The following is a 26,428-nucleotide window of genomic DNA, read 5'->3' as shown; positions in this document are numbered from 1 at the left end:
CTGACCAGAAGGCGGAGGCTGTGGCCCGCATTATATATACCTTAGCTGGTTTGGCAATGAGGCCGGTATTTACCATTGCCCTAGTGTCACAAACTCTTAGTGGGCTAAGCTCCACGCCGTGACCTGGAGGATAAACAGCTTCCTCCTGCATTTGCTGAGCTGGCGGACCAGCTGGTCCAGGGGGTGCAGTTTATTTGTGATGCCTCTTTGGATGCGGCTTCCCTGATAGGTCGCCTCTCTGTTTTGGCGGTGGTCCTTCGGCATGTCTTTTGGCTCAAATACTGGTCTGCGGACCAGACTTTGTAAAAAGGCCTTGACTGATCTTCCATTCCAAGGAGATCGCCTGTTTGGAGCTACCCTGGATGATATCATTAAAGGTCTCGGGGGGGTGGGGGGGTGGGAAGAGAGTACTTTTCTTCCGCAGGCTACTAAGGGCTAGGAATCTCGTCACAGATTTGGTCCTTCCTTCTTGGCTCATAAGAAGTTTTTTCCTCCCTTAGGGTGACTGACAAGGGCTCAAAGCCTTTCAGGGCCTCCTCTGGCAGATCCAAACGAACCTGGTCTGGCAAGCTGAGAGCGGGCTTCTCCAGACCCGTGGACAAGGCTCCTTCTATGTGAACGTGTGCCCTCACCTGTCTCAACTGGTTTCCAGACCTGTGGACTTTACTGGTGCAAGACAAGTGGATCCACAAAGTCATTCGGTCCGGCTACAAGATCGAGTTTTGCTCTTGTCCCCCCAGCAAGATTTTTTCCTTCCAACCTGCGCCTGTCCCCAGACCGGTTACAGGGTCTGTATGGGGCGGTACAAGACCTGTTCCTTCAAGGGGTGATTGCTCCGGTTCTGACTTCTGAACTTTTTCAGGGTTTTTTCAGGGTTCTGCCGTACACATTCCCAGGGTAGAAAATTGGGAGGTGGATTACCTCAGTCGGCAGGCATTGGACCAAGGGAGTGGTCCCTTTATCCAGAGGTGTTTCAGCAGATGTGTATCCGGTGGGGCACCCCCCCCCCCCTGAGGTGGATCTGTTGGCATCTTGGCTCAACAGAAAGGTGCAGAGGTTTGTGGCTCGGTCAAGGTATCCTCTAGCAGATGCCACAGACACGCTGGTGGTTCCGTGCGGTCAGTATTGTCTAATCTAGGCCTTCCCTCCTCTCAAGCTTCTGCCCAGACTCCTACCTGGATTGAGGCAGAAGGAATTCCGGTCATTTTAGTGGCACCAGACTGGCCTCGCTGGGCCTGGTACACTGATCAGTGTGGCTGGTCGCCGATGTTCCCAAGGAGCTTCCTCTTGGGGAGGATCTGAGGTCCCAAGGACCGATCTTCTATGCTGATTTACAGTTGCTGGCTGTTGAACGCCAGGTGCTAAAGGATAGAGGTTTGTCTGGGTCGGTGATTCCTACTTTGTTAAAAGCTAGGAAATCTACCTCTAGGAAGAGCTACCATCGTATGTGAAAGACGTACATTGCGTGGTGTGAGTCTCTTGGGGTTCCATCCTCGCTCCTTCTCGATGGCTCGGTTCTTAACCTTCCTTCAACAGGGGGGTTAAACAGAAATTGCCCTTGAGTACCAAGGGCCAGCTATCGGCCTTGGCTGTCTTTTTCCAATGACCTTTGGCCACATACTCCCTGGTGCGTATCTTTCTTCAGGGTGTCTGACATTTGGTTCCTCCAGTGTGGGCTCCGTTGCCACCTTGGGATCTTAATTTGGCGCTTTGAGCTCTCCAGAAGCCTCCCTTTGAAAATATTCAAAGGAAATCTCTCGCTTAAGTTGTCCCAGAAGGTGAACTTTTTGGTGGCTATCATCTCTGCGTGCAGGGTGTCAGAACTGGCGGCATTATCCTGTCGTTCACCTTATCTGGTGATTCACAAGAATAAGGTGGTGCTTCAACCCTGTCCGTCATTCCTTCCTAAGGTGGTCTCTGACTTTCATTTGAATGAGGACATTGTGTTGTTCCTTGTGTCCCAGGCCTAAATATCCGAAGGAACATGCCTTGGATGTGGCCCGGGCAATTAGGGTGTACCTGGCAGCTATGGAGTCTTTTAGGAAATCAGACTCACTATTTGTGTTCACAGATGGACCTCACAAAGTGTTGTCCACTTCCTCTGTGACTATTTCCAGATGGATCAGACAGATGGTGGTTCAGGCCTATTCCATCAGGGGTCAGGTTCCTCCTTTCCCTATCGAGGCTCGCTCTACTAGGGCGTTTAGTGCCTCCTGGGCCTTCCATGATCGAGCGTCAGTGACGCAGGTTTGCAAGGTGGCCATCTGGTCGTCTGTTCACTTTTACAAAGTTTTATAAAGTGGATATGTTGGCATCTGCAGTTACTTCCTTTTGGGAAGGTTTTGCAGGCTGTTAAGAGGACCTGATACTCTTTGAGGGTGTATTGTTTTTTTCAGGTGGGCTCCAGTTTTGGTTGAGCCCTGTCGCCTGGTTGGCTACTGTTTAGCCTTGGGAATTTTTTTGCTGTTCCCACCCCTCTTGTTTGACACTGCTTTGGGATGTCTCAATGGTCAAGAATGACAGGAGCTGTGTCCGTCAATGAACGAAAAAGAAAATGGGATTTTTGACCTACTGTAAAATCCATTTCTCTGATGTTCATTGATAGACACAGCACCCACCCCTCTGTGGAGTTGAGTCTTCTGACACTGCTTGTAATAAAACTGAGTGATTATAGCAGGAAGAATGAGTATGCCTCCTGAGACTGCCCATGGGTGTAGCCAGAAGTTTTTTCTGCATAGTGTCCTACTGCTGTAGGGGGCAGCATAACCCAATAATCAAGAATGACAGGAGCTGTGCCTGTCAATGAACATCAGTGAAATTGGATTTCCGGTAAGTCAAGAAACCCATTTTTCAATAGCTGAGCCACACCAGTGAGTGGTAATTTCTGATTGTTTCAGGTTACTGTACTTTGTATGTTGCTCATTGCCTCTAAAAAGGTTTTAAAGACATCTTAAGTGATTTCAGTCAGTAGGACCCCATAAAACCAAGTAATTTCTTAAGCCATCTGTCACGGGAATCGCTTAGACTTGGCTTGCGGCAGATATAGGTTGTAAAGCTGATGTCATTAACAAGCTGTTGACACAGGCAGTCCAGCCATGACATAGGGCTTCCCCAAAGCCATCCTTTACATTTTAGCTGTATGTTGGCATTTCTGACATGGGCCGCCAGACAGCTTTTCTGTCCAGATTACATCATGTATTTTTACGAGACATCGTTGATTTAAGATTCTCCTGCTTTTTATAAAAATGTTTTTTATCATAGACCTAGACAACTCCTGAAAGAAATTAAAATGTGTAATCTATCTTGAAGCCTCTGCTTTTAAATTGATCTTCATTTTGGGAACTGCAACTCTTAACAAGCCAAGACAGGCATCGGCCCACCCCAGTTTTATGGCAGTGTCAATCTTTTAACACTACACTTGAATCTGTTGCTTGTTAAGCCCAGTTCTGAGTTGTGCACGCTGCCCAAACTCTTTGTGTTTAATGTTATGTTTTATAGGTTACTGTGCTCTTTGCTGGTCAGCACATTTCAAAGAGCCCATTTGAAGTGAATGTTGAGAAGGCTCAGGGAGACGCCAGTAAAGTCACAGCTAAAGGACCTGGATTGGAGGCAACTGGTAATATTGCCAATAAACCCACCTACTTCGACATTTATACTGCAGGTGTGTATTGTTCTGTTCTTAATTATTTTCCTACTTGGTTTTCAAAGCAATAAGGTTTTGGCATGATCTTAGATTTGTTTTCATTGTTATGAATACTTTTCTTGCGTTCTTTTCCCAGAAGGTACTTATCTCAGTGAAGCTAAATGCAGACCAAAGAATTCCTGTCATTGACCGCTTTGTAACATGACTTGAAAATGCTTGCCTCGCAACAAAACAGCTATACAATATGGCAAATCAATTTCTCTTCCTTATTCTGCCCTGGTGATGGTCACGTGTAAAGCAGATTGAGTTTGACCTATCCAGACATTCCTTTTTTCCTTTCGTAGTGGTTGTAAAGGCAAAAGTTTTTAAGCTTAATGCGTTCTGTGCATTAAGATAAAAAGCCTTCTGTGTGCAGCAGCCCCCCTAATACTTCCTCAATGTCCATCTCGATCCAGCGATGTTGCACGACTGTCTCGGCTGCCTGGGAATCCCCTCCTGGTTTTCTTAGACACGGCAGTGGCGCCACTGGCTCCCACAGCTGTCAAAGTCAGTAAGCCAATGAGGAGAGAGGGGGTGAGACCGGGTCGCGGCACCGTGTCTGAATGGACATACAGAGCAGCGGCTTGGCTTGGGTGCCCCTGTAGCAAGCTGCTTGTTGTGGGGACACTCAGCAGGAGGGAGGAGCAAAGAGAGCAGAGCAGGTAAGTATACGATGTTTGGTATTTTTAACTAAAAAAAGAGACTTTAGTATCACTTTAAATTTGCAGTCACTTGGCATTTGCACTTTCTTGGAATAATTCTAACAGTAACGTTGCCCATTTAAAGCTCAAGTTCATATGCTTTAAATACACTTGGTGTGCAGGTAAATGGTGCGTTTTTCCATGTCCTGTTTTATTTGTGTTTGTAAAGCAGTATACAAGGGCTCTTGCTCTTCGAGTAAGCAGCAATCTCTCTTATATGGTCTGCACTCTTCCATTAAGTCACAGCAATAGGCCAGCAATCGGAAGAAAGCAGGAGCTTTGTTTGTGTCAGACCACTGCAGAGTGGCCACTGCTTCAGAGAGCAACAGTCCTTCTTTGCAGCATAATACAGAACACATGATTTTCTAATCTCGGTGGCTGATTTACAAAGAAAAATAACAGTAAATTAGTGAGAATGTACAGTCCCCTGTAAACCCAAATTTAAAGTGACCCTAAACATCACTTGAGCTTTAAGACTGCAATCTCTGTATGCACAAAGTACCACTCATTGCCCTTAATTAAAATAGGCATCTGCTGTACTTCAAATTGCCCCTGGATTTCTAGAGTTTCCCATTTAGTCTTGAAGAAGAAATATAAAAATTCTGAACCAAAATCTTGTTTGTTCCAGTTGTATTAGTGACCTTGTTTGTGGTCACTAACCATAGGATGGAAACAAAAGTGAGAAGTGGGATGTAAGTTTGCTGGCAAAACTTAAAGCTATGGGAGCTGTCTGCCTGCATCCTACCAACCGATGGCATCATAGGTTATGGAGGGCAGGTCGGGCAGCTTGCACAGCTTTCAGTTTTACTGGCAAACATACAGAGAACAACATAGAGGATGCCGGATGTGATCTCTCCCGCACCTTTATACACAGAAGTTAACAGGGGAAATCTACATTGATCGGTCAGTACTGGGCTGTGTGTAATTTATCTGTGATAAGGGCAAACAAGGGGGCTTTAGAAGAGGGGGGGGGGTTGTGCTAGGGGGAGGAATTTTAAAGGAGGATTTGTGCTAGGAGGGGAGATTTGTGCCAGGGGGAATTTGGGTTTGGGGCATTTGTATCGGGAGGGGGGATTTGAAGGGCCGATTTGTGCTAGCAGGGGGATTAGGGGAATTTACAACCCACTGACCCCTTAAATCTGCCTTGCAAACTACATTTTAGGGCTTTTTTTACACCAGGTGCAGTAACACGTGTGAAGTTACGTATTTTCCCGCACCACACAAAAATGCTTTGCCTTTTACAGTTGTGTGCGGGTGCCATCCCTACGCAGCCACCAATTGTATGTATGTGTGCACCCACTGCAGTACCATGCATTTTGGTGGGGCTCAATTTAAAAATCATGCTAGCACATTTTTTTCCTGTTTCACAAGCATAGAGCAGCCTAATTTAAAAAAAAAAAAAGCAACATGCAGTAACACACAATAAAGCGATCGCCCTTTGTCGCCCCTCAGACTGGTGTACCCCAGGATTGTGCACAGTTGTAAAGGATGCATTGACTGACAAGGTTGAAAAACACTGCTCAAAATGTTTGAGCCTGCTAGGATTCCTGAGTTTCCAGTTCTACAATTTGAAGTCCTTTGGGTTGTACTACATGTATAGTGTCCTAATATGTATGCTCATTCTAATTTTGGACAGTCAGAGGCTTCTTGGTCAGGAAAAAAATGGCAAGAGGCTGCAGACCCATCTATAGACACTTTATTCTGTGGCAATAGATCATGTTCGCAATTGTATAAAATGGCAATAAAGCTAAAGTTTGTGGACTAAGTTTGCTATACTTGAATCATTTCATGGATAGCATTACAGTTGGCTGATTGATTCTAGCTGTTGCCTGGAGTGGCTTACAGTTCCTAGTGTTAAAAAATATTTCAGTATTCATCTAAACTGTTAGACATGTTAAACATGAATCCTGTCCAAGACACAGATCATGTTGTAAAGTGTAAAATGCTGCGAAAGAGGCTATGTATTGGGTATTACTGTGTGTGTAATGATAATATACATGTGATTATTAATATCTAAATATTATAGTTGTGCCGGGGAGAAAATGAGAATGGCTTATGTCATAGCATGGGTATAATTATGCTCATATGTCAGTTTGTGTTATTCTTTCCACGCTCCTCTGTTTAGCTAATACGATTGCTTTGGTAATAGAGCCTGGCTTGAAATATTAGCCAGTTCCTCCTGCGCTGCTAATTTTAGAACAGAAAACACAAAGGATGTTCTTTATTCCACTGAGCACCGGCGAGCATTGCTGAGCCAAGCAAAACACTCCGCTGTGCTTTCTGCTATGAGCACTAAGGATGGAAGCTGCCGATGCTTCCTCCAGTGTCTACGCCGCAGTGTCCCCACAGGCTGACGCCGAGCTCTGTGCAAACATGAACTGCCTTTTGTGTTGTAAATTACATGTAACAGCCATAATCGATACTGACACAGAGCGGCCTGTTTTCTGCTTTTTTTCAAGTTCTCCTGATTAGCAGTTAGACTTTAAATTCAAACAATACATTTCTATTATTTGCTTTCCTTTGGTCTGTTTAACCACTTAACCTCTGGAAGATTTACTCCCCCCCTACATGACCAGGACATTTTTTAATTTTCAGCACTGCATTACTTTAACTGCCAATTGCACGGTCATGTAACGCTGTACCCAAAAAAAATTTGTAATTTCTCTTTTGTTCATTGACGGACACAGCTCCTGATTTTAACCATTGGGTTATATTGCCCTTTACAGGAGTAGGACACTAGGCAGGAAAAAAGCTTGACTACACCTATGGAAAGTCCCAGGGGGTATACTTCCACTCTCAGCTATAGGCACTCAGTTTTTTTTTTCTGCCTAGTCAGGAGTAAGGACCTAGTTCCTTGCTAGGATCTTGGTCCTGGCAATTTTTCCCTTTTCAAACTAGATTTTTTTCTATTTTTCCTGTGAGAATCTGCAATCAACTGCCGGACTGGGTGACAGGCTGGATAATCTAGATCCAGTGGTCACCCCAGTCTGCCCAGCGAGCGCGAACAGACCAGAGCTCGGCGCTGGGTCAGCCGCGATAGGCCCCATCTCGGACTGGGGTAGCCAGCGAGTTAAACGTCTTGCAAGGACACAAGTCCGAGCGCCGATTAGTCTGCTTGACAGTGTTGCTGTGGCCGACAGCCCCCCTCCCCCACCCTGGTGGCGAGGAGGTTCTGCTTTGGGATTGTTGCACGCACACTGGACTGGTAAGTAGATGTCCCTCTCCCTCCTTCCTGGACGGTGAGTGGGGTGCAGGTACTCCCTCGGGTGGTCATTCCCTCCGGGTTTTCCATCCAACGCCCCCCCTCCGGTGGGGGTCATGAGCTGGCATTCTACTTGCCCTGTGTCCCATCTGGTGGGTGCACTGTTCCCCCTCCACTCTCGGGGCTGTTTGTACTGAGGGGGTCTCCCTTGGGCTATGTGTAAGGCCTGGGAAGCGGGTGAGTGGACCTCCGTTGGTCCGCCCTCCACCTGGTTGAACCCGATGATAATTTAGGCTGTGGCTTTGCAGCCTACTGGTCAGATGCTCTGTGGGGCTGCTCTAGTGAGGGCAGCTGATGCCACCGCTCTCTGCTCAGTTACCCATACACCCCTCTGCTGCCTCCGTCGGTCCTGCTTCCTTTGGAGCCACACGCTGGTGGCCGGGCGCCCCGAAAAGTTTAGACCGCGGCTTGCAGCCTACTAGCCAGAAGCTCCACGGGGCAGCTCTAGTGCGAGCAGCTGAAGCCGCTGCTTTCAGTCCAGGCATCCACCCTCCCCTCCACTGTCTCGGCCAGTCTCTTCTTTCCTTCTGATCCACGCACTTGCGGGCAGGCGTTCAGAAATTTAGGCCGTGGCTTGCGGTCTACCAGGCAAAGCCAGGCCCCTCCTTCTAGAGGGGCAGCGCCGCGAGGGTGGTCCTGGTCTCTGCAAGTAGTAGCCGCCATTTTGCTACCCTTCTCACTGGTGCTGTTGGGCCCCAGGGGATTTTCTGCTTGCGGGACTACCTGCATCAGTGAGGCAATGGCGGCGAGTCCTCTGTGGGCCTTAGAGGGGCGTCAGTGGTTGGTGCTCCCTATGCAGGGCCTTAGTCAGCGCTTTTCTGTGTGGGGCCTCAATGGCGGCCCCCTCTGGGTCTTTTTTGTGTTTCCCAAAAGCGCCCTCTTACCCTCCTCTGCCTCATCAGTTGCTAGATCCAGGTTCTGGCTCAGTCACAGCAGACGTGCCCACCCTGCGGGGTTAGTCCACATCCCTGACCGGTCAGATAGTGAGGATATTTCTTCCTCTGCTGTAGCTGCTCCCGAGAGGCGCTGGTTGCGCACTAATTACAATCCCTGTGGGAAACTTTGCAGATGGAGGATGTAGCTGAGACGGCTGCATAGATAGCCATTCCCCTTTTTCAACATTCACTAGCTGTCTCGAAGGGCAACAGTGTTACCTTCTCCCTCCTATTTTGACTAATATGTCTAGATTAAGTGGGAGCATCCAAAACGTTCCCTTGTGGTTCCTAAACACCTTTCTGTGAGGTAACCTTTGCTGAGTCGCTACACCAGTGGTGGACCCCCCTGTCCCCAGGTTGGATAGAGGAATCTCCGATCTTAAGGGTCCGGCTGACAGGAAGGCAGAGGCTGTGGCTGTAATATATTCTCTACTGCTGTCTCGGCGAACAGGCCAGTACTGGCCATTGAAAAACAACAACAAGAGGAGGGCGCACGACCTCATGCATTACCACTGAAAGTTTCTTAAAATCCAAAAAGGTAGCATACATTAAACACACAAATGTATGACCTATGCATGCATGCATGCATGTAATGTAAGAAATTGGGACCTTCTCCAGGATACTACTATGGTGCTGGATGACGTGATGGTGTCCGCATATGCCTGGCTGACCCCTTTGCCACACTAGGACAGGAGGTGTGTTACTGGCAGGATCACCAGATAAAAATAAAGGAAAAAGCTTGAATTTGCCAAAGAACATCATTTAAAATATTCTCCAGGGATCCAAGAACTTTCTGGTCTATCAAAAGGTTTCATCTTTGTTTTAATCACCAAGGAACTTGTATATAGACGTATCCCATGCTCTATGGACATTAAAAAAATGGATAAAACTTTTTCCCATCCCCTTTTTTCCACATAAGCAATAGGAAGTTTAATGTTTGGAATGCCTAAGAATTCTTTGGCTGCAGCAGAACTCTCGTGAGTTGCTGTTTACTTTTTTATTTACTACAGGCAAAGTTTCATTCAATTTAATTACTATCCAGAGTGGAGCTAGCAAATCAGAGCATTTATCAGGGAGACATGCACTATGTCAATTACTGTGTTTCAGAACAGTTGCACCATAGAGACACTTTGAACTAAATATTTTGTCTTTATCTATGTTGATTTTTCTTTCTAAAGAGTTACTACGGTCTGAACAAACAAGTTTTTATAGTTTCAAATAAGTTATTCAATTATACTAAATTTAACCCAACTTATCCAAATGCAGAGTTTTATATACAGTATCTCACAAAAGTGAGTACACCCCTCACATTTTGGTAAATATTTTATTATATTGTTTCATGTAACAACACTGAAGAAATGACACTTTGCTACAATGTAAAGTAGTGAGTGCAAATGGGGCCCATTAGCCATTTTCCCTTCCCGGTGTCATATGACTCATTAGTGTTATAAGGTCTCAGGTGTGAATGGGGCGCAGGTATGTTAAATTTGGTGTTATCGCTCCCACTCTCTAATACTGGTCACTGGAAGTTCAACATGGCACCTCATGGCAAAGAACTCTCAGAGGATCTCAAATAAAGAATTGTTGCTCTACATAAAGATGGCCGAGGCTATAGGAAGATTGCCATGACCCTGAAATTGAGTTGCAGCATGGTGGCCAAAGCATACAGCGCTTAAACAGGACAAGCCTCGCCATAGTTGACCAAAGAAGTTGAGTGCACATGCTCAGCGTCCTATGCAGAGGTTGTCTTTGGGAAAAAGTCGTATGAGTGCTACCAGCATTGCTGCAGAGGTTGAAGGGGTGGGGGTCAGCCTATCTGTGCTCAGACCATTCGCTACACATTGCATCAAATCGATCTGCATGGCTGTCGTCCCAGAAGGAAGCCTCTTCTAAAGATGATGCACAAGAAAGCCTGCAAACTGCTTGCTAAAGACAAGCAGACTAAGGACATGGATAAGTGGAACCACGTCCTGTGGTCTGATGAGACCAAGATAAAATTATTTGGTTCAGATGGTGTCAATCGTGTGTGGCGGCAACCAGGTGAGGAGTACAAAGACAAGTGTGAGAGCTGTAGACCTGAAGAAGGGGTGTACCCTGAAACATGTAGTCCAACAGTTCCTGGCATTATTTTCTTCCCCCAAACAGTAGCTGGCCGCCCTTTCCCTCCTCTCTGTACACACTAGTTCACACTAGTACTGCCGTTTTCCATCTGTGTTTATATGGTGGCCAGCATCCTTTACCATTTGGATCATTTATTGTGAAGCATGTATTGTTAATAAACAAAGACTTTTGGACTCTAATCTTGCAAGCGCATGTCTTTTTTGCCTGGCTGGGGGTAGAGCTTACTATCCCACCTGTGTTTGCGTCCCAGAAGGAAGCCTCTTCTAAAGATGATACACAAGGAAGCCTGCAAACCGTTTGCTGAAGACAAACAGACTAAGGACATAAATTACTGGAACCATGTCCTGTGGTCTGATGAGACCAAGATAAACTTTTTTGGTTCAGATGGTGTCAAGCGTGTGTGGCGGCAACCAGGTGAGGAGTACAAAGACAAGTGTGTCTTGACTACAGTCAAGCATGGTGGTGGGAGTGTCATGGTCTGGGGCTGCATTAGTGCTGCCGGCACTGGGAGCTATAGTTCAGTGAGGTAACCATGAATGCCAATATGTACTGTGACATTCTGAAGCAGAGCATGATCCCCTCCCTTCGGAAACTGGGCAGCAGGGCAGTATTCCAACAGAACGACCCCAAACACACCTCCAAGATGACCACTTCCTTGCTAAAGAAGCTGAGGGTAAAGGTGATGGACTGACTAAGCATGTCTCCAGACCTGAACCCCTATTAAGCGTCTGTGGGGTATCCTCAAACGGAAGGTGGAGGAGCGCAAGGTCTTTAACATCCACCAGCTTCTTGATGTTATCATGGAGGAGTGGAAGAGGACTCCAGTGGCAACCTGTGAAGCTTTGATGAACTCCATGCCCAAGAGGGTTAAGTCAGTATTGGAAAATAATGGTGGCCACACTAAATTTTTACACTTTGGCCTCAATTTGGACATTTTCTCTTTGTGGTGTACTCACTTTTGTTGCCAGTGGTTTAGACATTAATGGCTGTTTTATTTTGAGGGGACAGCAGATTTGCACTGTTACGCAAGCTGTACATTCTCACTACTTTACATTGTAGCAAAGTGTAATTTATTCAGTGTTGTCACATGAAAAAATAAAATATTGACAAAAATGTTGTCTGCCGGCTTGAGGATGTGAAAGCTTTAGTGGTTCGCATCAAAGTATATGTAAACCCTAACAATAAACTTCTCATATTTGCTAACTTTGGCCTGTTAAAGTAAAAATCCAGGCATTGGTATATTATACAGTTACATTGGTCCAGCCAGGACCAAAGTAACTGTGTGTGTGTATGTGTATATATATATATATATATATATATATATATATATATATATATATGTGTGTGTATATATATATATATATATATATATATATATATATACATATATATACATACATGCATACATACAGCCATATATTAGTTGTTGAACCTTTTTTTCTTTGGTAATTTTTTCAATAAATTTGTTTTTACAACCATAATGTCCCTCCATGTAACATTCTTGGTGGACCTCTGTTCCTCCTTATTGCCTACATTATACATAAAACTGGTGTTCTATCGCTCTAAAGTTTTTTTGTGTTTTTTTTCTTTTTTTTTTTTTTTTTTTCTTTTTCATACTTTTTAACATTCAAACGTTTTAAAAAATTGTTTAAAAAAAAATGTTTACAGTCACTTTAATTGGCATGGTTGTGCTTGTTTTATTACATAGATGTTAGGTATTACGTTTTACTAAATATTTGTTTGCTGTAGGTGCTGGTGTTGGAGATATTGGAATAGAAGTCACCGATCCTCAGGGGAGAAACAATACTGTGGAAATTGCACTTGAAGATAAAGGAAATTGTGTATATCGATGCACCTACAAGCCGGTGAAGCCTGGACCTCATAGTATCGGCATCGCATTTGGTGGGGAAGCCATACCCAAAAGTCCTTATGTGGTCAACATTGGGGAACGTAAGTATCATACTGCTGTGTAAAATGCCTGTATACTGTTGCAAAGCTCTCCTCAATCCCTTTATTAACCCGGATCTGAACATTTGCACTTTAGAGGACTCTGCGTATAATAGTTAATCTATATTTAAAAAAAATAGAAAACAAGGATGCACCGGGGCATTAGCTGTGCACTAACTCAAGGTTTATCCACTGCAGTAAGGTTAGCCGAGTTCACTTTTGCGATGCAAAAATTCTAATTTCTGTAGCTGCATTGAGTAGGAATTGCAGATTGTTTACTGATGCCATCACTTCAAAGTAGGGCCGAAACAACTAATCGATTAATCGTTGTAATAACTAAATTATACACCACACTTTTTTTAAGGTTATTAGTCGATTAATCAAAATAATAATCTGACACCTAATCGATTAGGAAAATAATCGTTAGTTGCAGCCCTACTTCAAAGCATTAGAGGTGTGTCAAAACAACTCTGTAGTGCAGAAATATGCAAACTGTGGCCCTCCAGCTGTTGCAAAACTACAAGTCCCATCATGCCTCTGCTTCTGGGTGTCATGCTTGTGGCTGTTAAAGAGTCTTGCTATGCCTCATGGGACTTGTAGTTCTGCAACATCTGGAGGGCCACAGTTTGCATATCCCTGCTGTAGTACTTTACATTTTTTACATTTAATAGAAGTATATATTGATTTTAATTTTGGAACTGCTGCAAAGCATGATGTTTGTTTTCATACATACATACAGATATAATAAACCTGCATATGATGCAATACACCCATATATTTTCACAGCTGGGTCGTGGAAATCCCTGCATACTACACTACAGTTAGACAGTACTACCTGAGTTAGAACCACCCCCAGCTTGGTATTGGACAATGAAGGAGTAGCAGCTATCCCTGTGCTCTCCTCTCCTCTAAGCATGTTCACAAGCTTAGACTGTCAGCTCAATGCAAAGCATTTGGACCCCTAATAAAACTACTGGTCTGAGTGATCAGGCATTATAGGAGTCTGCCGTTCAAAAAAAAATGCTAGAATTGGGTAAATGATTTAAGCTTTTTTTAATTAAAGCTAAACTATTGGAATGAAACAAAATCTACCCTTAAAGTGGAACGCACCCCACCCCCCTGCACTGCAAGATTTAACACTCATTTGGTCTAGGGATGCAGGAATTTGGTGTATTACCTACGCTATCACTTGGTCAGTTGGGCTCCAGGTCTTTACTAAACCTCCAGGCTGTTGGCAGTCTCTTGGCATCCTCATGCAAAGTGCAGGGCTATAAAAGCTATGGTAAACTTGCCCAATTCTTTATTTTTAATTCGGTTTTCTGTTGTGTTATACCATAAGGTGCTAGTATTCAATGCATGTTAGCACATTTTCACAGACTTAAGGTCCTTTCACACAGGCTTTTCCGATCAAGTCCACCTGTCAGTTTTTCAGGTGGACCTGATCAGATCCTCTAGTCTCCCCTATGGAGTGTCACTATCCAATCCTGTCCGCAGAATCCAGATGGTTGGTGGTCTTATTTTTCATTCAGCCGGTCCGTTTCCACCTGATTTCCCCATAGAGGAGAGCAGAACTCCTACACAGCAGAGTGGACAGGATCTGATATCAGCCTGCCTAGCAGGGATCAGTGGAGCGATCCCCCACTGAGCAAGTGGATCCCGTTAAGGAAAGGCACCCTTGTGATGTAATCGGCTAGAGCTAAAGGGAATATCTCCTAAACAGTGCAAGTTTAGGCGATATTTACAGTACCTGAAGGAAAGACTTGCTATAAGCTTATCTGTAAGTCAAAATGAAAAATAGTTTAAAGAGGAAGTAAACCCTCCTCCGCAACTTGTACCTATAGGTAAGCCTATGAAAAGGCTTACCTAGAGGTACTGTAAATATTTCCTAAACTTGTACCGTTTAGGAGATATTTACTTTGCATGCAGCCAATGACATCACTGGCGCATGCGCTCTGAAGGAACGGCCGCTCGTGCCATTCCTTCAGAGCCCCGTTCCGTAACCGTCGGCTCCCACGCGCATCAGATGGCCGGATGCCGCAAACACGGAAGAAGGGTGACAGAACATGTCATCCATGAGACAGGTGAGCGGTCTGCACTGCGATGCTTCGTTCTAGGGTAAGTATTTCATAATGAGCTAGTATGCGATGCATACTAGCTCATTATGTTTTTGTCTTTCAGGTGTTTGTTTTAAAAAAAAAAAAAAAAATTCTGAGGTTTACAACCGCTTTAATACCACTTTAACCCTGCATTGTACGTAAGAAGAAGAGCATGTAACCATGGCTCAAAGCTGCTAAGGGACAATGCTATGGGGGACCTGTCATATGGATTGAGGAGAAGCCTATTAGAGCCAGGAATAGGGCAGGTAATACACTCCATCTCTACCCCCCTAAACTGCTTGAGCATCTAACCCTGGCAGTGGTGGGGGGTGGTTCGGGGGGAAGTTGAGTGCTCGCTGCAAGGGTAGATTTTGTCTCATTCCTGAAGTTCACCTTTAATGTGTATTTTTTTTTTTTTTTTCATTTTTACACCTGCCTAGAGTTCAGCTTTAAGGATCACTTGATTTAAAAAAAGTTTAAAACAGCCAGGTATCCATTAGCCATTATTGCTGATTATCTCAGAATATCAGGAATAATTGGCCATAATGGAAATGTTACTGGTCTATTTTTTTGTTTTATTTGGTGGAAATAAAAGTACACGGAAAAAAAAAAAAGTTTGCTGAAACTTTTTTATGCAGTGATATAGGCCAGCATTTATTTTGTGACTTGCCTGACTGCTTCTTCCTGGAATCCTACCAGTATTGTTTTGTTTAGTTTTATAATATTCTAGCATGTATTTTGCAATGTTGTGATAATTGGCTTCTTGCTCTGTTGAGATATTTTTTCTTTTTGCTTTCTACTGCTTTGCTTTCATCTGCTTCCTCCTTCCTGCTGCTGCAGATCTCTGCTTCCCTCTTCTGATCTCTCCTGCTCTTGTGGGATAATGGACGGCACAGCTTAAGCCTCATAGTTGTGTACAGGCCAGGGCTGGTAAGAGTTTGCAGGTTGTTGCTTGGATTGCATCCCCTTGTTGATTTCCTTTTTTGTGTGTCTAAATTATTTGTTACATGCCTCAGACCATCAGGTGCAAAGTTTGTTCTGTCTCTACCAGTCAGAAGCCTAGATGCTCCACCGGTACTACATATGCTGTTAAGACTTGATAGATCTGAGACCGTTTTCCCCTTGCTGTTGGAAATGGCACATTTACTCCTATGGTTGCTGTCATCCAATAATTGTCACAGGCCATAAACCTACTAATCACAGTCTCAGCGTTGATCATTGTCTCAGAGTCAACGTCAATGTTTTTAAAATGAAGAGTTACTTGACAGACATGTACTTTAAAGCTGGCCATACGTTATTCAATACTCTTGTGCAATTTACCTTTAGATTTACCAAAACCATATAATTTGAGGGCAAACCTAAACACCTTCAGTTTATATGCAGTCGGGCAGGCTCTTGCACTACATACTGTAGTTGAAGGTGAATCTAATGGAAATTGGAAAGGAAAATTGTATAATGTATGGCCAGCCTAATTCTCTAATGAGCATATTATTTGGTAGGGTTTAAAATGGATAACATGAGATTACAGTAATTTAGTATTTTTTTCTTTGGATTGTTGCTAATGTGGTTCTTCATAATGGTGAACCTTGGGGATCACCTTTTAAATAGTATTGCTATAAATACTCACCAGAATTATGCACCCACAGAGGACCACACAGGGCAGTACCTATAAAATAAGACAAATATCCACGCATACCTTGTTTGAGTCTCCAGATGGTATCATGGTGATCCCAGATTGGGTGAATACTTGTCACGGTTACATCCATTGGGAAGTTTGATATTTCCCGAAAGTGTGGTTACTATTTCTATTAGTGGGTGACTTCAGATCCTCTCCCTTTGCTCATTCCCCTTGTAGACATGACTTTAGCTTCCTGTCTGGATTTTACAAGCCCCGCTGGTGTAAATATACATTATTTCCATTTGTGGTTTTGTCTTAGATATTTCACTGTAGGTTGCTAATGAGGCATTTTTAGACTAGTGTTAGTTTTCTTAAGGCTGTAATGTACCTGAAGAATATTTGTCTTTCTGACCGTCTTTGTGCCAGGGATGCAGAGTGGGAGAGTGCAAGCTGGTGGTCTAGCCAATGCGTTGAAGTAGTGAAGCAACCTGTGACTCTCCTTACAATGAGGCTGAGTCTGCTTAGCAAACAGCATCCAATTATATTCAAGCTATAATTTCTAATGTGCTTTTTAAGATAATGAAAGCTGGAATTTGGTTAGAGTGCCCCTTACGGATAACCTTCAGACATCTGTTAAACATTGGGTCCCTTTAGAGCAAGATAATAATCCAAAGGCTTAAAATACTACATACATATGTAGTAAAATGTTAGTTTTCCAATTATTCCACTGTCATCAATGTCACCAATGTCATCCACTAACCTAAAATAATAATTACTGGATCTGTGAAAATAGTTCTACATCTATGAATACACTCTGAACTCTACAGATGTGCCCCAACTGACACTTTTCATTTTTGGAGGAATCTAGGTAGGATCTTCCAGTTTCCTTAGCCAGTCACCATGTTTCCTCTAAGATGCGATGGCAATGATATCTGTCGCTTCGGTCTCCTCCATAGATCAAATGTGTATGCTTAAAGTCAGGAAAAGTCTTTACTTCTAAGCACCCTCTCATATTTTTGGGCAGCATTACGTAAACATGTAAAAAAATGCAATGAGGTACCATCTGCTACTAGAAAGACATTGTTATGCACAGGTTGTAGAATGCATTAGTGCGTTTCTTCTCCTTTATTATAAATAGTCAGAATTTTTAGTTCAAATTTGAAGAATAGCCCGAGCCTTAGAGCATGTCATGTAGCTATTGGTGCAACATGGCAAAATTACAGTGTCCCATGATGGTACATATATATATATATACACACACACCACTACCTGGACAGTAGGAACATATTGAAATCCCCTAATTTCTAACCGTAGCGTTATTTTTTCCAATTATGGTACCATGTGTAATGGCAAACTGAACCCCCAGACCTCCTTGTGGCTGAGATAAAAATGGTTTCTACGCTTCTGCTTTCTGAGCTCAATTGCTATGGCTTGATTATGTCTTGGGGGTTCTGGGAAGAGGCCCTTCCTCATAGGTTCAACTAAACTTTGCCCTCCTAAAAGATTGCTGCTTTATTTTTTGCATTTCTAAGGAGGTAAACCTTGCTATCTTACTGTCTAGTGAGTCCCTGTCTTACAGAAAGCATAGAAGTCAGGTGTCCTGATGATTCTCTTGTTGCATGCTTGTTTTAATTCTATAGGTAGTTAAATAGAGTGAAGGAGGACTTAAAAAAAAAAAAAAAAAAAAAAAGAACACAACAGCAGCTACTATATTGCTGTCTCGCCAGGTTCCCTTTAAGTGTAACCTACATCTAGTGTCATCTATGAAGTAGTTTGCATCGTAACACCCAGAAACTTTCTGTTCCTAATCTGTGTGTGGTGTCACATTTCTGTATGTTCACGGAGGCCTGCTTCATCCGTCTTGACTAATACGCCTGCCTCCACCGACCTGACGCATGGCAAACGTGTTGCTATTTTACAGATAGTATTATCCGTATTTGAATATCTGAGCAAGTTTTCCTATCTCTTTCCCTGTCAACAGCCTGCAACCCAAATGCTTGTCGAGCCAGCGGACGTGGCTTGCAGCCCAAAGGCGTCCGGATTAGAGAAACTGCTGATTTTAAGGTCGACACCAGGACTGCAGGAAGTGGTGATCTCCATGTTTCTGTGAAGGGGCCAAGTAAGTGTCTGCTCTTGTTTAGCTGTATGCAAACACTCCCAATGTCTTGGGGTCTATTTTCTATAATACTTTAACGTAAAAATGTACCCTCTGTTATGGCCAAATAAAACAATTTGTCTAGGTACAGTAATTGATATCACAGCTTTTTTCTCTCTGCTCTTGGAAAAAGGAGTGGACATGACAAATAGCTGTCTGCTGAAACTCTAGAATTCTAATGTTTTATTATTGTTCTCCATAGTATAGATCATTTTTTGTCAATAGGTCAGATTTATTGTTGGTTGATTTTTTACTTAACTTTCTCATCTACAGAGACATTGTAGGGCTTACATGTTTTAGAGCACTTAACTTTCAGTGCCGGTACCTTTTTTTTTTCCCCTGGACAAATCAGTATTTCTTTTCAGCCTATCAGTTTAAAAGAACCTGCTGACATCACTGTGGAAATATTAGACATAGTGCACTTTGTTGTAAATCTGGTAATACACATTGCAATTTTATTTTCATTTAAAGTGGTTAACCCACTTTGACTACTTCACATAATTATTAAAAAAGAATAGCGCGCAAATGCAAAAGAAATAACTACCAAATCTGAAGACAATCCATAAATAAAAATGGGGGTTTGGTCCCACCATATGGCCATATCGTGCTCAAGCCCACTACTGCGTCAAAGTACCCCATTATCAGTGGGTCCTACACTATCCATGAAAAAGAGATGAATCCAGCCTTTCTAACCCTTGGAGATAATACTCCTTGCTGGGAAAGATGTGCAAATGCACTACAGGGGACTCTCCAAGGGTTAGAAAGGCTGGATTCATCTCTTTTTCATGGATAGTGTAGGACCCACTGATAATGGGGTACTTTGACGCAGTAGTGGGCTTGAGCACGATATGGCCATATGGTGGGACCAAACCCCCATTTTTATTTATGGATTGTCTTCAGATTTGGTAGTTATTTCTTTTGCATTTGCGCGCTATTCTTTTTTAATACACATGTCTTTTGGTTCATAGCTGCAGCAGCTTTAGAAATACATGGGTATGCTCCCCCAAATTTTTTGCCTGTTTATTATGTATTCGGTCTGACCAGACTATCGAGGTTGAGCAACCCTCCCTACCCCCCACACACACCTGTACTCAATCAGTGTCCACCATCAAGTGGATATAGGAGGAGTCCCCTGTAGTGCATTTGCACATCTTTCCCAGCAAGGAGTATTATCTCCAAGGGTTAGAAAGGCTGGATTCATCTCTTTTTCATGGATAGTGTAGGACCCACTGATAATGGGGTACTTTGACGCAGTAGTGGGCTTGAGCACGATATGGCCATATGGTGGGACCAAACCCCCATTTTTATTTATGGATTGTCTTCAGATTTGGTAGTTATTTCTTTTGCATTTGCGCGCTATTCTTTTTTAATACACATGTCTTTTGGTTCATAGCTGCAGCAGCTTTAGAAATACATGGGTATGCTCCCCCAAATTTTTTGCCTACTTCACATAATTGTCTCTGTTCCCTGATGACAAGGGCTCCTGTCTCTGTGTTTCATAGAAAAAAAATGCTGGCTTTCCCGTATTTCAGAGCGATTGCCCGCGATCACGTGACTAGCCGACTCTTTTTCCTCTCCCTGTCTGACAGGTGCAGGGGGCGGGGCCGAAATTCCCCGCTGACGTCAGGTGGGGTGAGCGGAGAGAGACTGCCAATCACGTGATTGCCGGGAGCTCCTCTGAAATACGGTAAAGGCAGCATTTAAAAAAAAAAAAAACAGACAGCAGCACTTGTCTTAAGGGAACAGAGAAGATTCTAGAGGATTATAAAAGTTATAACCGCAGCAGGATGGGAGGGGGCGGGCACTGACACAAGAGCTGACAGACAGGAAGGGTGGGGGAAGAGAAGCACAGAGGAGTACAGGAGAGCTGCGGATGACAGAGGCATGTTCACTGACCACGGTGTCAGGGCTCATCAGCCATGATACACAGTGGTCAGTTTACAGAGGGGAGGATAGAAACTGGCGGGATCAGCCAGGTTTTTCAGGTGATAGGGTGGGTCAAATTACACGGCACAAGCACAGTGCTGTATACCATGCTTTAAGGGAACAGGATCTTTTTCTTTTTTTTTTTTTGGGTTAACAAACGCTTTAAATTACTTTGAATTCACCATGAATTGAAAAGAATTTGTAGGAGCAAAGCAGAATACAATCCACACTGTTTAGTGTAAAAGGAGAATTTATTTAATTTTGTGTTATTCATCCCGCTGGTTTTTCAAGTTAGTTTGAGGGCTTTTTCAGACCACTTGCGTGTTTTAGCGCCTTGGGCAGCTTGTTGAAATTAATAGGCTGCCAAAGACGTGCTGCATGTAAACGCACGTGCTTGGACGCACCTTTAAGTTATGAACAAGTCCTGAAATAGTGTGGTACAATAAACCTTGCTTTTCTGCCAAAATCTTTTGTGAATTGAGAACAATTTTGATAGTAGCCACACAGTGGTGACCTCGTTTCCTAGGTTTTTTTTTTTTTTTGTTTTGTTTTTCAGTGAACTTGACACTATTACTTCTTGTGAATGGTTTCATGTTTAGTGAATCGACAGATTGCTAAAAATTTGACAGGCTAAATAACGCAAAGCGGACAGGATGAACAATTAAAGTGGAACTGAACTCAAAATAACATTTACTATGTTATAGGGAACATGTTAAAGGCTAAGTTCACATTTTAAAAAAAATAAATAAAATAAATGCACATCTTTTTGTAGAAAGAAAAATGCATTTATTATTTATTTTGATGAGAGCCTGCAGACCATTGCCCCCGTGATCAGTGGGTCCGCGGGTGCAATCTCCGACTCCTGCACACACTGCCTAGAGCTCTCTGCTCATACCTTTGTGCGGACAGACGGTTCTTAACCTGTAGGCAGTGTGAATGAACTACAAGCCATTCGGATCAGCACACTCGCAGTTCAATAATACTACAAGTCCATCTGCCTCGGACTTTTCGTTTATTCATTCACAGATTCCTCTGAAAAAATGTCACAACTGTACAGACAGGGCCCTGCACAGCAAAGCCATTTTCTTAAAAGGCAAAGCGGGGGCGGGAATACAACCCCTCTCTGCTGTCACATGCTTCTCAGCATATAGCAGAGAGATTGGAGAGGGACAAAAACTTGCTACTTGGGATTCAGGTATCATTTCTGCATTCCCTGGAGTGTGTTCTTAATCGGATTATATCAAGTGGAGTTTCCAATTTCCTTGACATATCTAATATATCCCTTAAGTAAACATACATATATGATCTATTGTATATGGGTGAAAAAGGTGAGCTGCTAGTGGTGATGGGGTATGCAGCATGAGGTGTTTTTTATATCATGAAGGTTATGAAACGTGGGAGGTTAGACATACATGTGGACTTTAAATATGTACTGTGTGTATATATATATATATATATATATATATATATATATATATAATATATTTTTTTTTTACATTGGTTTTTTCACAAACTTGTATTGGATATGGTGCACTTTTTATTCATATCTTTAAGTTCATGTTAGAATGCAACACAGCATGTGAGGGAATGTCAACGCACTTGCGTTTATGTGCACTCAACGTACACAACAGACTGCGGTGTGAAAGGACCCTTAAAGTGATTGAAAAGTCTCATTTTTTTTTTCTCTTTTAAAACAAAAAACATGTTCTACTTCCTCTGTTGCAGGGGATTTGCACAGAGCAGCCCAGATCCTCCTCTTCCCGGATACCTCTTTGCAGCTCCCGGCCCCTCCCTTCAGTCGAGTGCTCCCACAGCAAGCAGCTTGCTATGGGGGCACCCGAGCCGAGCTGCAGCTCCATCTGTCCATTTAGACACCGAACGGCTGTACGGCCCCGCCCTCTCTCTCTCCCGATTAGCTGACTGACCTTGATTGACAGCTGCCAGTGGGAGCGGGAGCCAGTGGTGCCGCTGCTGTGTCTCAGCCAATCAGGAGGGAGAGCGTCCCGGAGGGCCTAGGGACTCGTGGACATCGCTGGACAGAGATTAGGTTTAGGTAAGTATTAGGGTGTGCTGGGGGGCGCTGTTGCACACAGAAGGTTTTTTATCTTAATGCATAGAACTCCTTTAAGGGTTACCTGGCATTCACGCACACAAGTTATAAACCAATTACTGTTGCAATCCATTCCCTATGCATCAGTGGATAATATGTTAGTTTTGTATCAATGCTTTTACTGTATGAGGGTGTGACAACTCATAGAGGTATTCTACAGTGCAGTATGCATGAAGTCAGCCAGAACTTTAATCTGAAAGATGAATTCTTTGGGTTAAAGCATTAGTGTTACCCACATCAAGGTTCACGGATCCATGAATCCCCTACTGTAGGAGAAAGTTGTACCTTTCACTTAGAGGAAGAGGTCTGTAAGGCCTCTGATGTGTTAACCACATTACAGCTTTCATCTTGTGCATTGAAGTACTGTCTGTCTTCATGTATATAATGTGAGATTAGTATCGAATGGCAAAGGCAGGAGATGAGGATCTCAGCATAACAGTCCACAGGCAAATGTGCATTTGATTTTTTTTTTTTTTAATTCTTTAGAAGAATCGGCACAAAATCTTTTTACAGCACAGATGTAGCAGCGAGAAATATAGCCTATAATTGTACACGGAGGCATAAAGGAAAATCTATATCCATCGTAGGCATTGAGTTCCAATGTAGACAATATGTAAAATGTATATGCAGCAGGGCTTTTTTACACACCGTTAGGATATACCGATTCCTTATTCAGTTTTTTTTTTTCCTCCGATAAAGGGGGAATAAAAAAAGAAAAGCAACACTAAACACCAGAAGAAAAGTGAAAAAAATGTATAAGTGACAAAAGCGGAAAGGCAGGGGAGAAGAAATTTGGGGGAAGAAAGAAGGATGGGTAGGAGAGAAAAGAAACCCTCCAATCTCCCTGGCCTGGCACCTCAAGAAACCTCTCTGAGGGTTAAACAGATTGTTGCAAAGTCGCACTCCAACCTATGTTTGGAAAGTTAGTACCCTGTTTTCCAGAAAATAAGCCCCACCCTGAAAATAAGACCTATCGTGATTTTCGGGGAGGGCTGCAATATAAGTCCTACCCCGAAAATAAGCCCTAGTAAAGTCCTTGTAAAATATATAATCAGTTTTGTAAAAAGTTTATATAATGTCCAGCGCGTCTCCTTTTCTAACTTTATTGTCAAAAATATCCTATTTACAGTACTGCTGGGCACTCATGTGACCCGCCTGAGATCTTCTCCTCTCCTCCTGGCTAACGTCAGTGACCCCTCCCTCTGCAGTGCTTGGAGCCGAGCTGACGTCAGCAGTGCTCAGAGTGGGGAAGAAGAACTCGGGCGGCTCACGTGAGAGCCCAGCAGCGCTGTAAAGAAGGTATTTTCGACAATAAAGTTACAAAAGGAGACTCCCTGGACATGATATAATCTTTTTGAAAAGTTACAAAGGGAGACCCACTGAACATTATATATTCTCTTTAAAAAACGGATTACATACAATTGCTTTAACTAAGGTTTGTTTTTGGGATTATAGATGTCATAATGATGACTCCTGAGCTGACAGGGGGAGAGAAGAGAGGGGACATGGATAAGATATCCCCTGAAAATAAGCCCTAGTGCGTTTTCTGTAGCCAAAATAATAGAAGACCCGGTCTTCTTTTCTTTTGGGGAAACACGGTATAGTTCGATCTTTTAAAAAGAAGTCGTCTTGTTAGCATCATGATCAAGTTTTTCATCATTTGTATCACATTAATCCAAGAAAGCCAGTGTGTTTTATTGGGAGGCACTATACTCTTGCAAAGATCCAGAATGCAGGCTTTTGCTGCATTAAGAGATGTTTCAATAACAAATTTTTATATCGCTTGCTTGAAAGTGGTGTATCATGTAGTGGAAAGGCTGCACGATTTCCTCCAACATTTGATTTTTCCTTCTTTTTTTTTTTTTATGCATTGAAGTTTAAGGGCTCTTTCACACACTCCGTCCGTTGGACGGAGTCCGTTTTTCTCAGCAGGGGATCGAGCCGCCGATCCCCCGCTGAGCAGCAGGAGGACAGCTGTGTCTCCGCGCTGTGTGCGGAGACACAGCTGACAGTTCCCCATGCATCTCTATGGGGGAAATCGGATGTCAACGGACCGTCAGTCCGTTCTCACCTGATCCCATCCGATCCGCTGGACGGATGGAAAATAGGATTTCCATCCGTCCAGATTTGACGGATCGGATCGGGTCGGATGTCAGCGGACATGTCTCCGCTGACATCCGATGCCCCATAGGAATGCATGGGGGGACCGTTCAGATCCGCCAAAAAAACGGACAGGCGGATCTGAACGGTCCGCCTGTGTGAAAGGGGCCTAATGCACAAGGGATACATCAAACTGAACACACATTTTATCCTTCTGGCCAACAGTTTCAACTGTCCTCTGGCACAGTTCACAGTTTAAAGTGGTATGTTCCTTTTGCTGCCTTCAGTCACATTGCTAGTCTAGCTCCACCTCAGACTGAGAGGCACCATTTATTGTCAGGTACCAATGGCCTCAGCCACAGACCCCACTCCTTTACATTATCCAGTGGCCTCTCATTCACAGGGCTACCCTTGTGTTAGGCACTCGTTGCCTTTCAGTCATAGGTCCCACCCTTTGTCAGGCACCTGTGGTCCTCAGCCACAAGCTTGTCCCTTTGTCCCTATCAGCCACAGACCCCTCCTTTTGACAGACAACGGTTTCCTCTCAATGACATGCACCACCATTTGTCAGGAACCTGTGGTTTCAAAGCTGCCAGAAGTGGCGTCTTTTTATCTCTTAAAGCGAAGTTCCATTCTCCTAGCCAACATTGCATTAATAGCATTGCAGAGATCATTGTAATTCCTGATAAGCATAATGGAAAATGTTGCCCATGTACACATTGCATCTACTTACAAACTGCTTTTTTTTCTTTTGCCCCCTCGATTCTGGCTGCGGACATGCAGAATTTGGGCAGCTGAAGCTGACCTGGCTTCATTTCCTGGATTTCGTGCAGCTGGCTACCCAGCATGCACCTCCAGATCTTGCGCCTGCGCAGTAACAACACTGCGGCGCGCTTTGTGTAATTGTATTAGATGCCTGAAGACTTCTGGGATTGATGACATAGATATCCCAGGAGTCAATGGGCCTGGTTGATGACGTAATCGCCTAGGCAGCTGGGAGCGGAAGTCGCGGGGTACACTTCGATCTAAAAAAAAAAAAAGGTACTTTCTGCAGATATTTTAACACATCAATATCCAAACCTTAATCCACTAGCGATCTACATTACAATGTGGGTAATTCTTAAAAATGACTGGAACTCCATTTTTTTTAAGGCACCAGCCTATTTGTAGTACCACAGAAGGTACTTTTACATGTGCTGGACCTCGTGTATGTAAGCTGTAGATTTTACCTCTAGTAATCAATTGTACTTTTTTCTTCATGTTATATTGACTTGTTGCTCAGAGCCACATTACTCCTTTTTCTTTATTATTTCTTGTGTGTGTGGCTCATTTTGTATCTGGTTGAGTCACCATGCACTGTGCACCCTCATTCATTCCTAAAGAAAGTTTGTACTGTGCCAGAGGACAAAGTACTATCTCCTAATGGGAATAAATAGTAGTGGCAACACTGACCACGAAAGTGCAATTACACTTTTTAAAGTAAATGATAAATATAGAAAATATAATGGCAAGTAAAATGCTGGATAGCCAGATCATTGTTCTGTAGTGGGACATCAGAACTCCTAAGACATTGCATGATAGTGACAGCTGTCTCTTTTCTGCTATCAGAGAATGTGCACATCTGCGTATAGATGCTATACAATGTCCTGCTTAGTGAACCAAAGCTCTGCACAGATGTTGGCAGTGTTGAGAATATTCGACATTCCAGACATATCCCTAGCTTGTCTAATAGCATCTACAATGCTGGAGACTGTGGTTATCCTGTCCAAGCCTTG

General features: G+C 43.4%; 1 protein-coding gene across 4 annotated transcripts in view; it reads left to right on the top strand.

The window, feature by feature from the left end:
• Positions 1–26,428, top strand: part of LOC309561572 (filamin-B-like) — a 359,048-nt gene that overhangs the window by 154,591 nt on the left and 178,029 nt on the right. For all 4 annotated transcript variants that reach the window (XM_082265555.1, XM_082265554.1, XM_082265552.1 and 1 more), the window contains exons 7-9: positions 3,499–3,661; positions 12,451–12,651; positions 18,344–18,481. In XM_082265555.1, the coding sequence (XP_082121681.1) occupies positions 3,499–3,661; positions 12,451–12,651; positions 18,344–18,481 (502 nt within the window). The remainder of the gene's footprint in view (positions 1–3,498; positions 3,662–12,450; positions 12,652–18,343; positions 18,482–26,428) is intronic.

Source organism: Pelophylax lessonae, assembly GCF_965119305.1.
Source record: "Pelophylax lessonae genome assembly, chromosome: 8".
Taxonomy (NCBI): Eukaryota; Metazoa; Chordata; class Amphibia; order Anura; family Ranidae; genus Pelophylax; species Pelophylax lessonae.
This window is presented reverse-complemented; position numbering and strand designations above follow the sequence as displayed.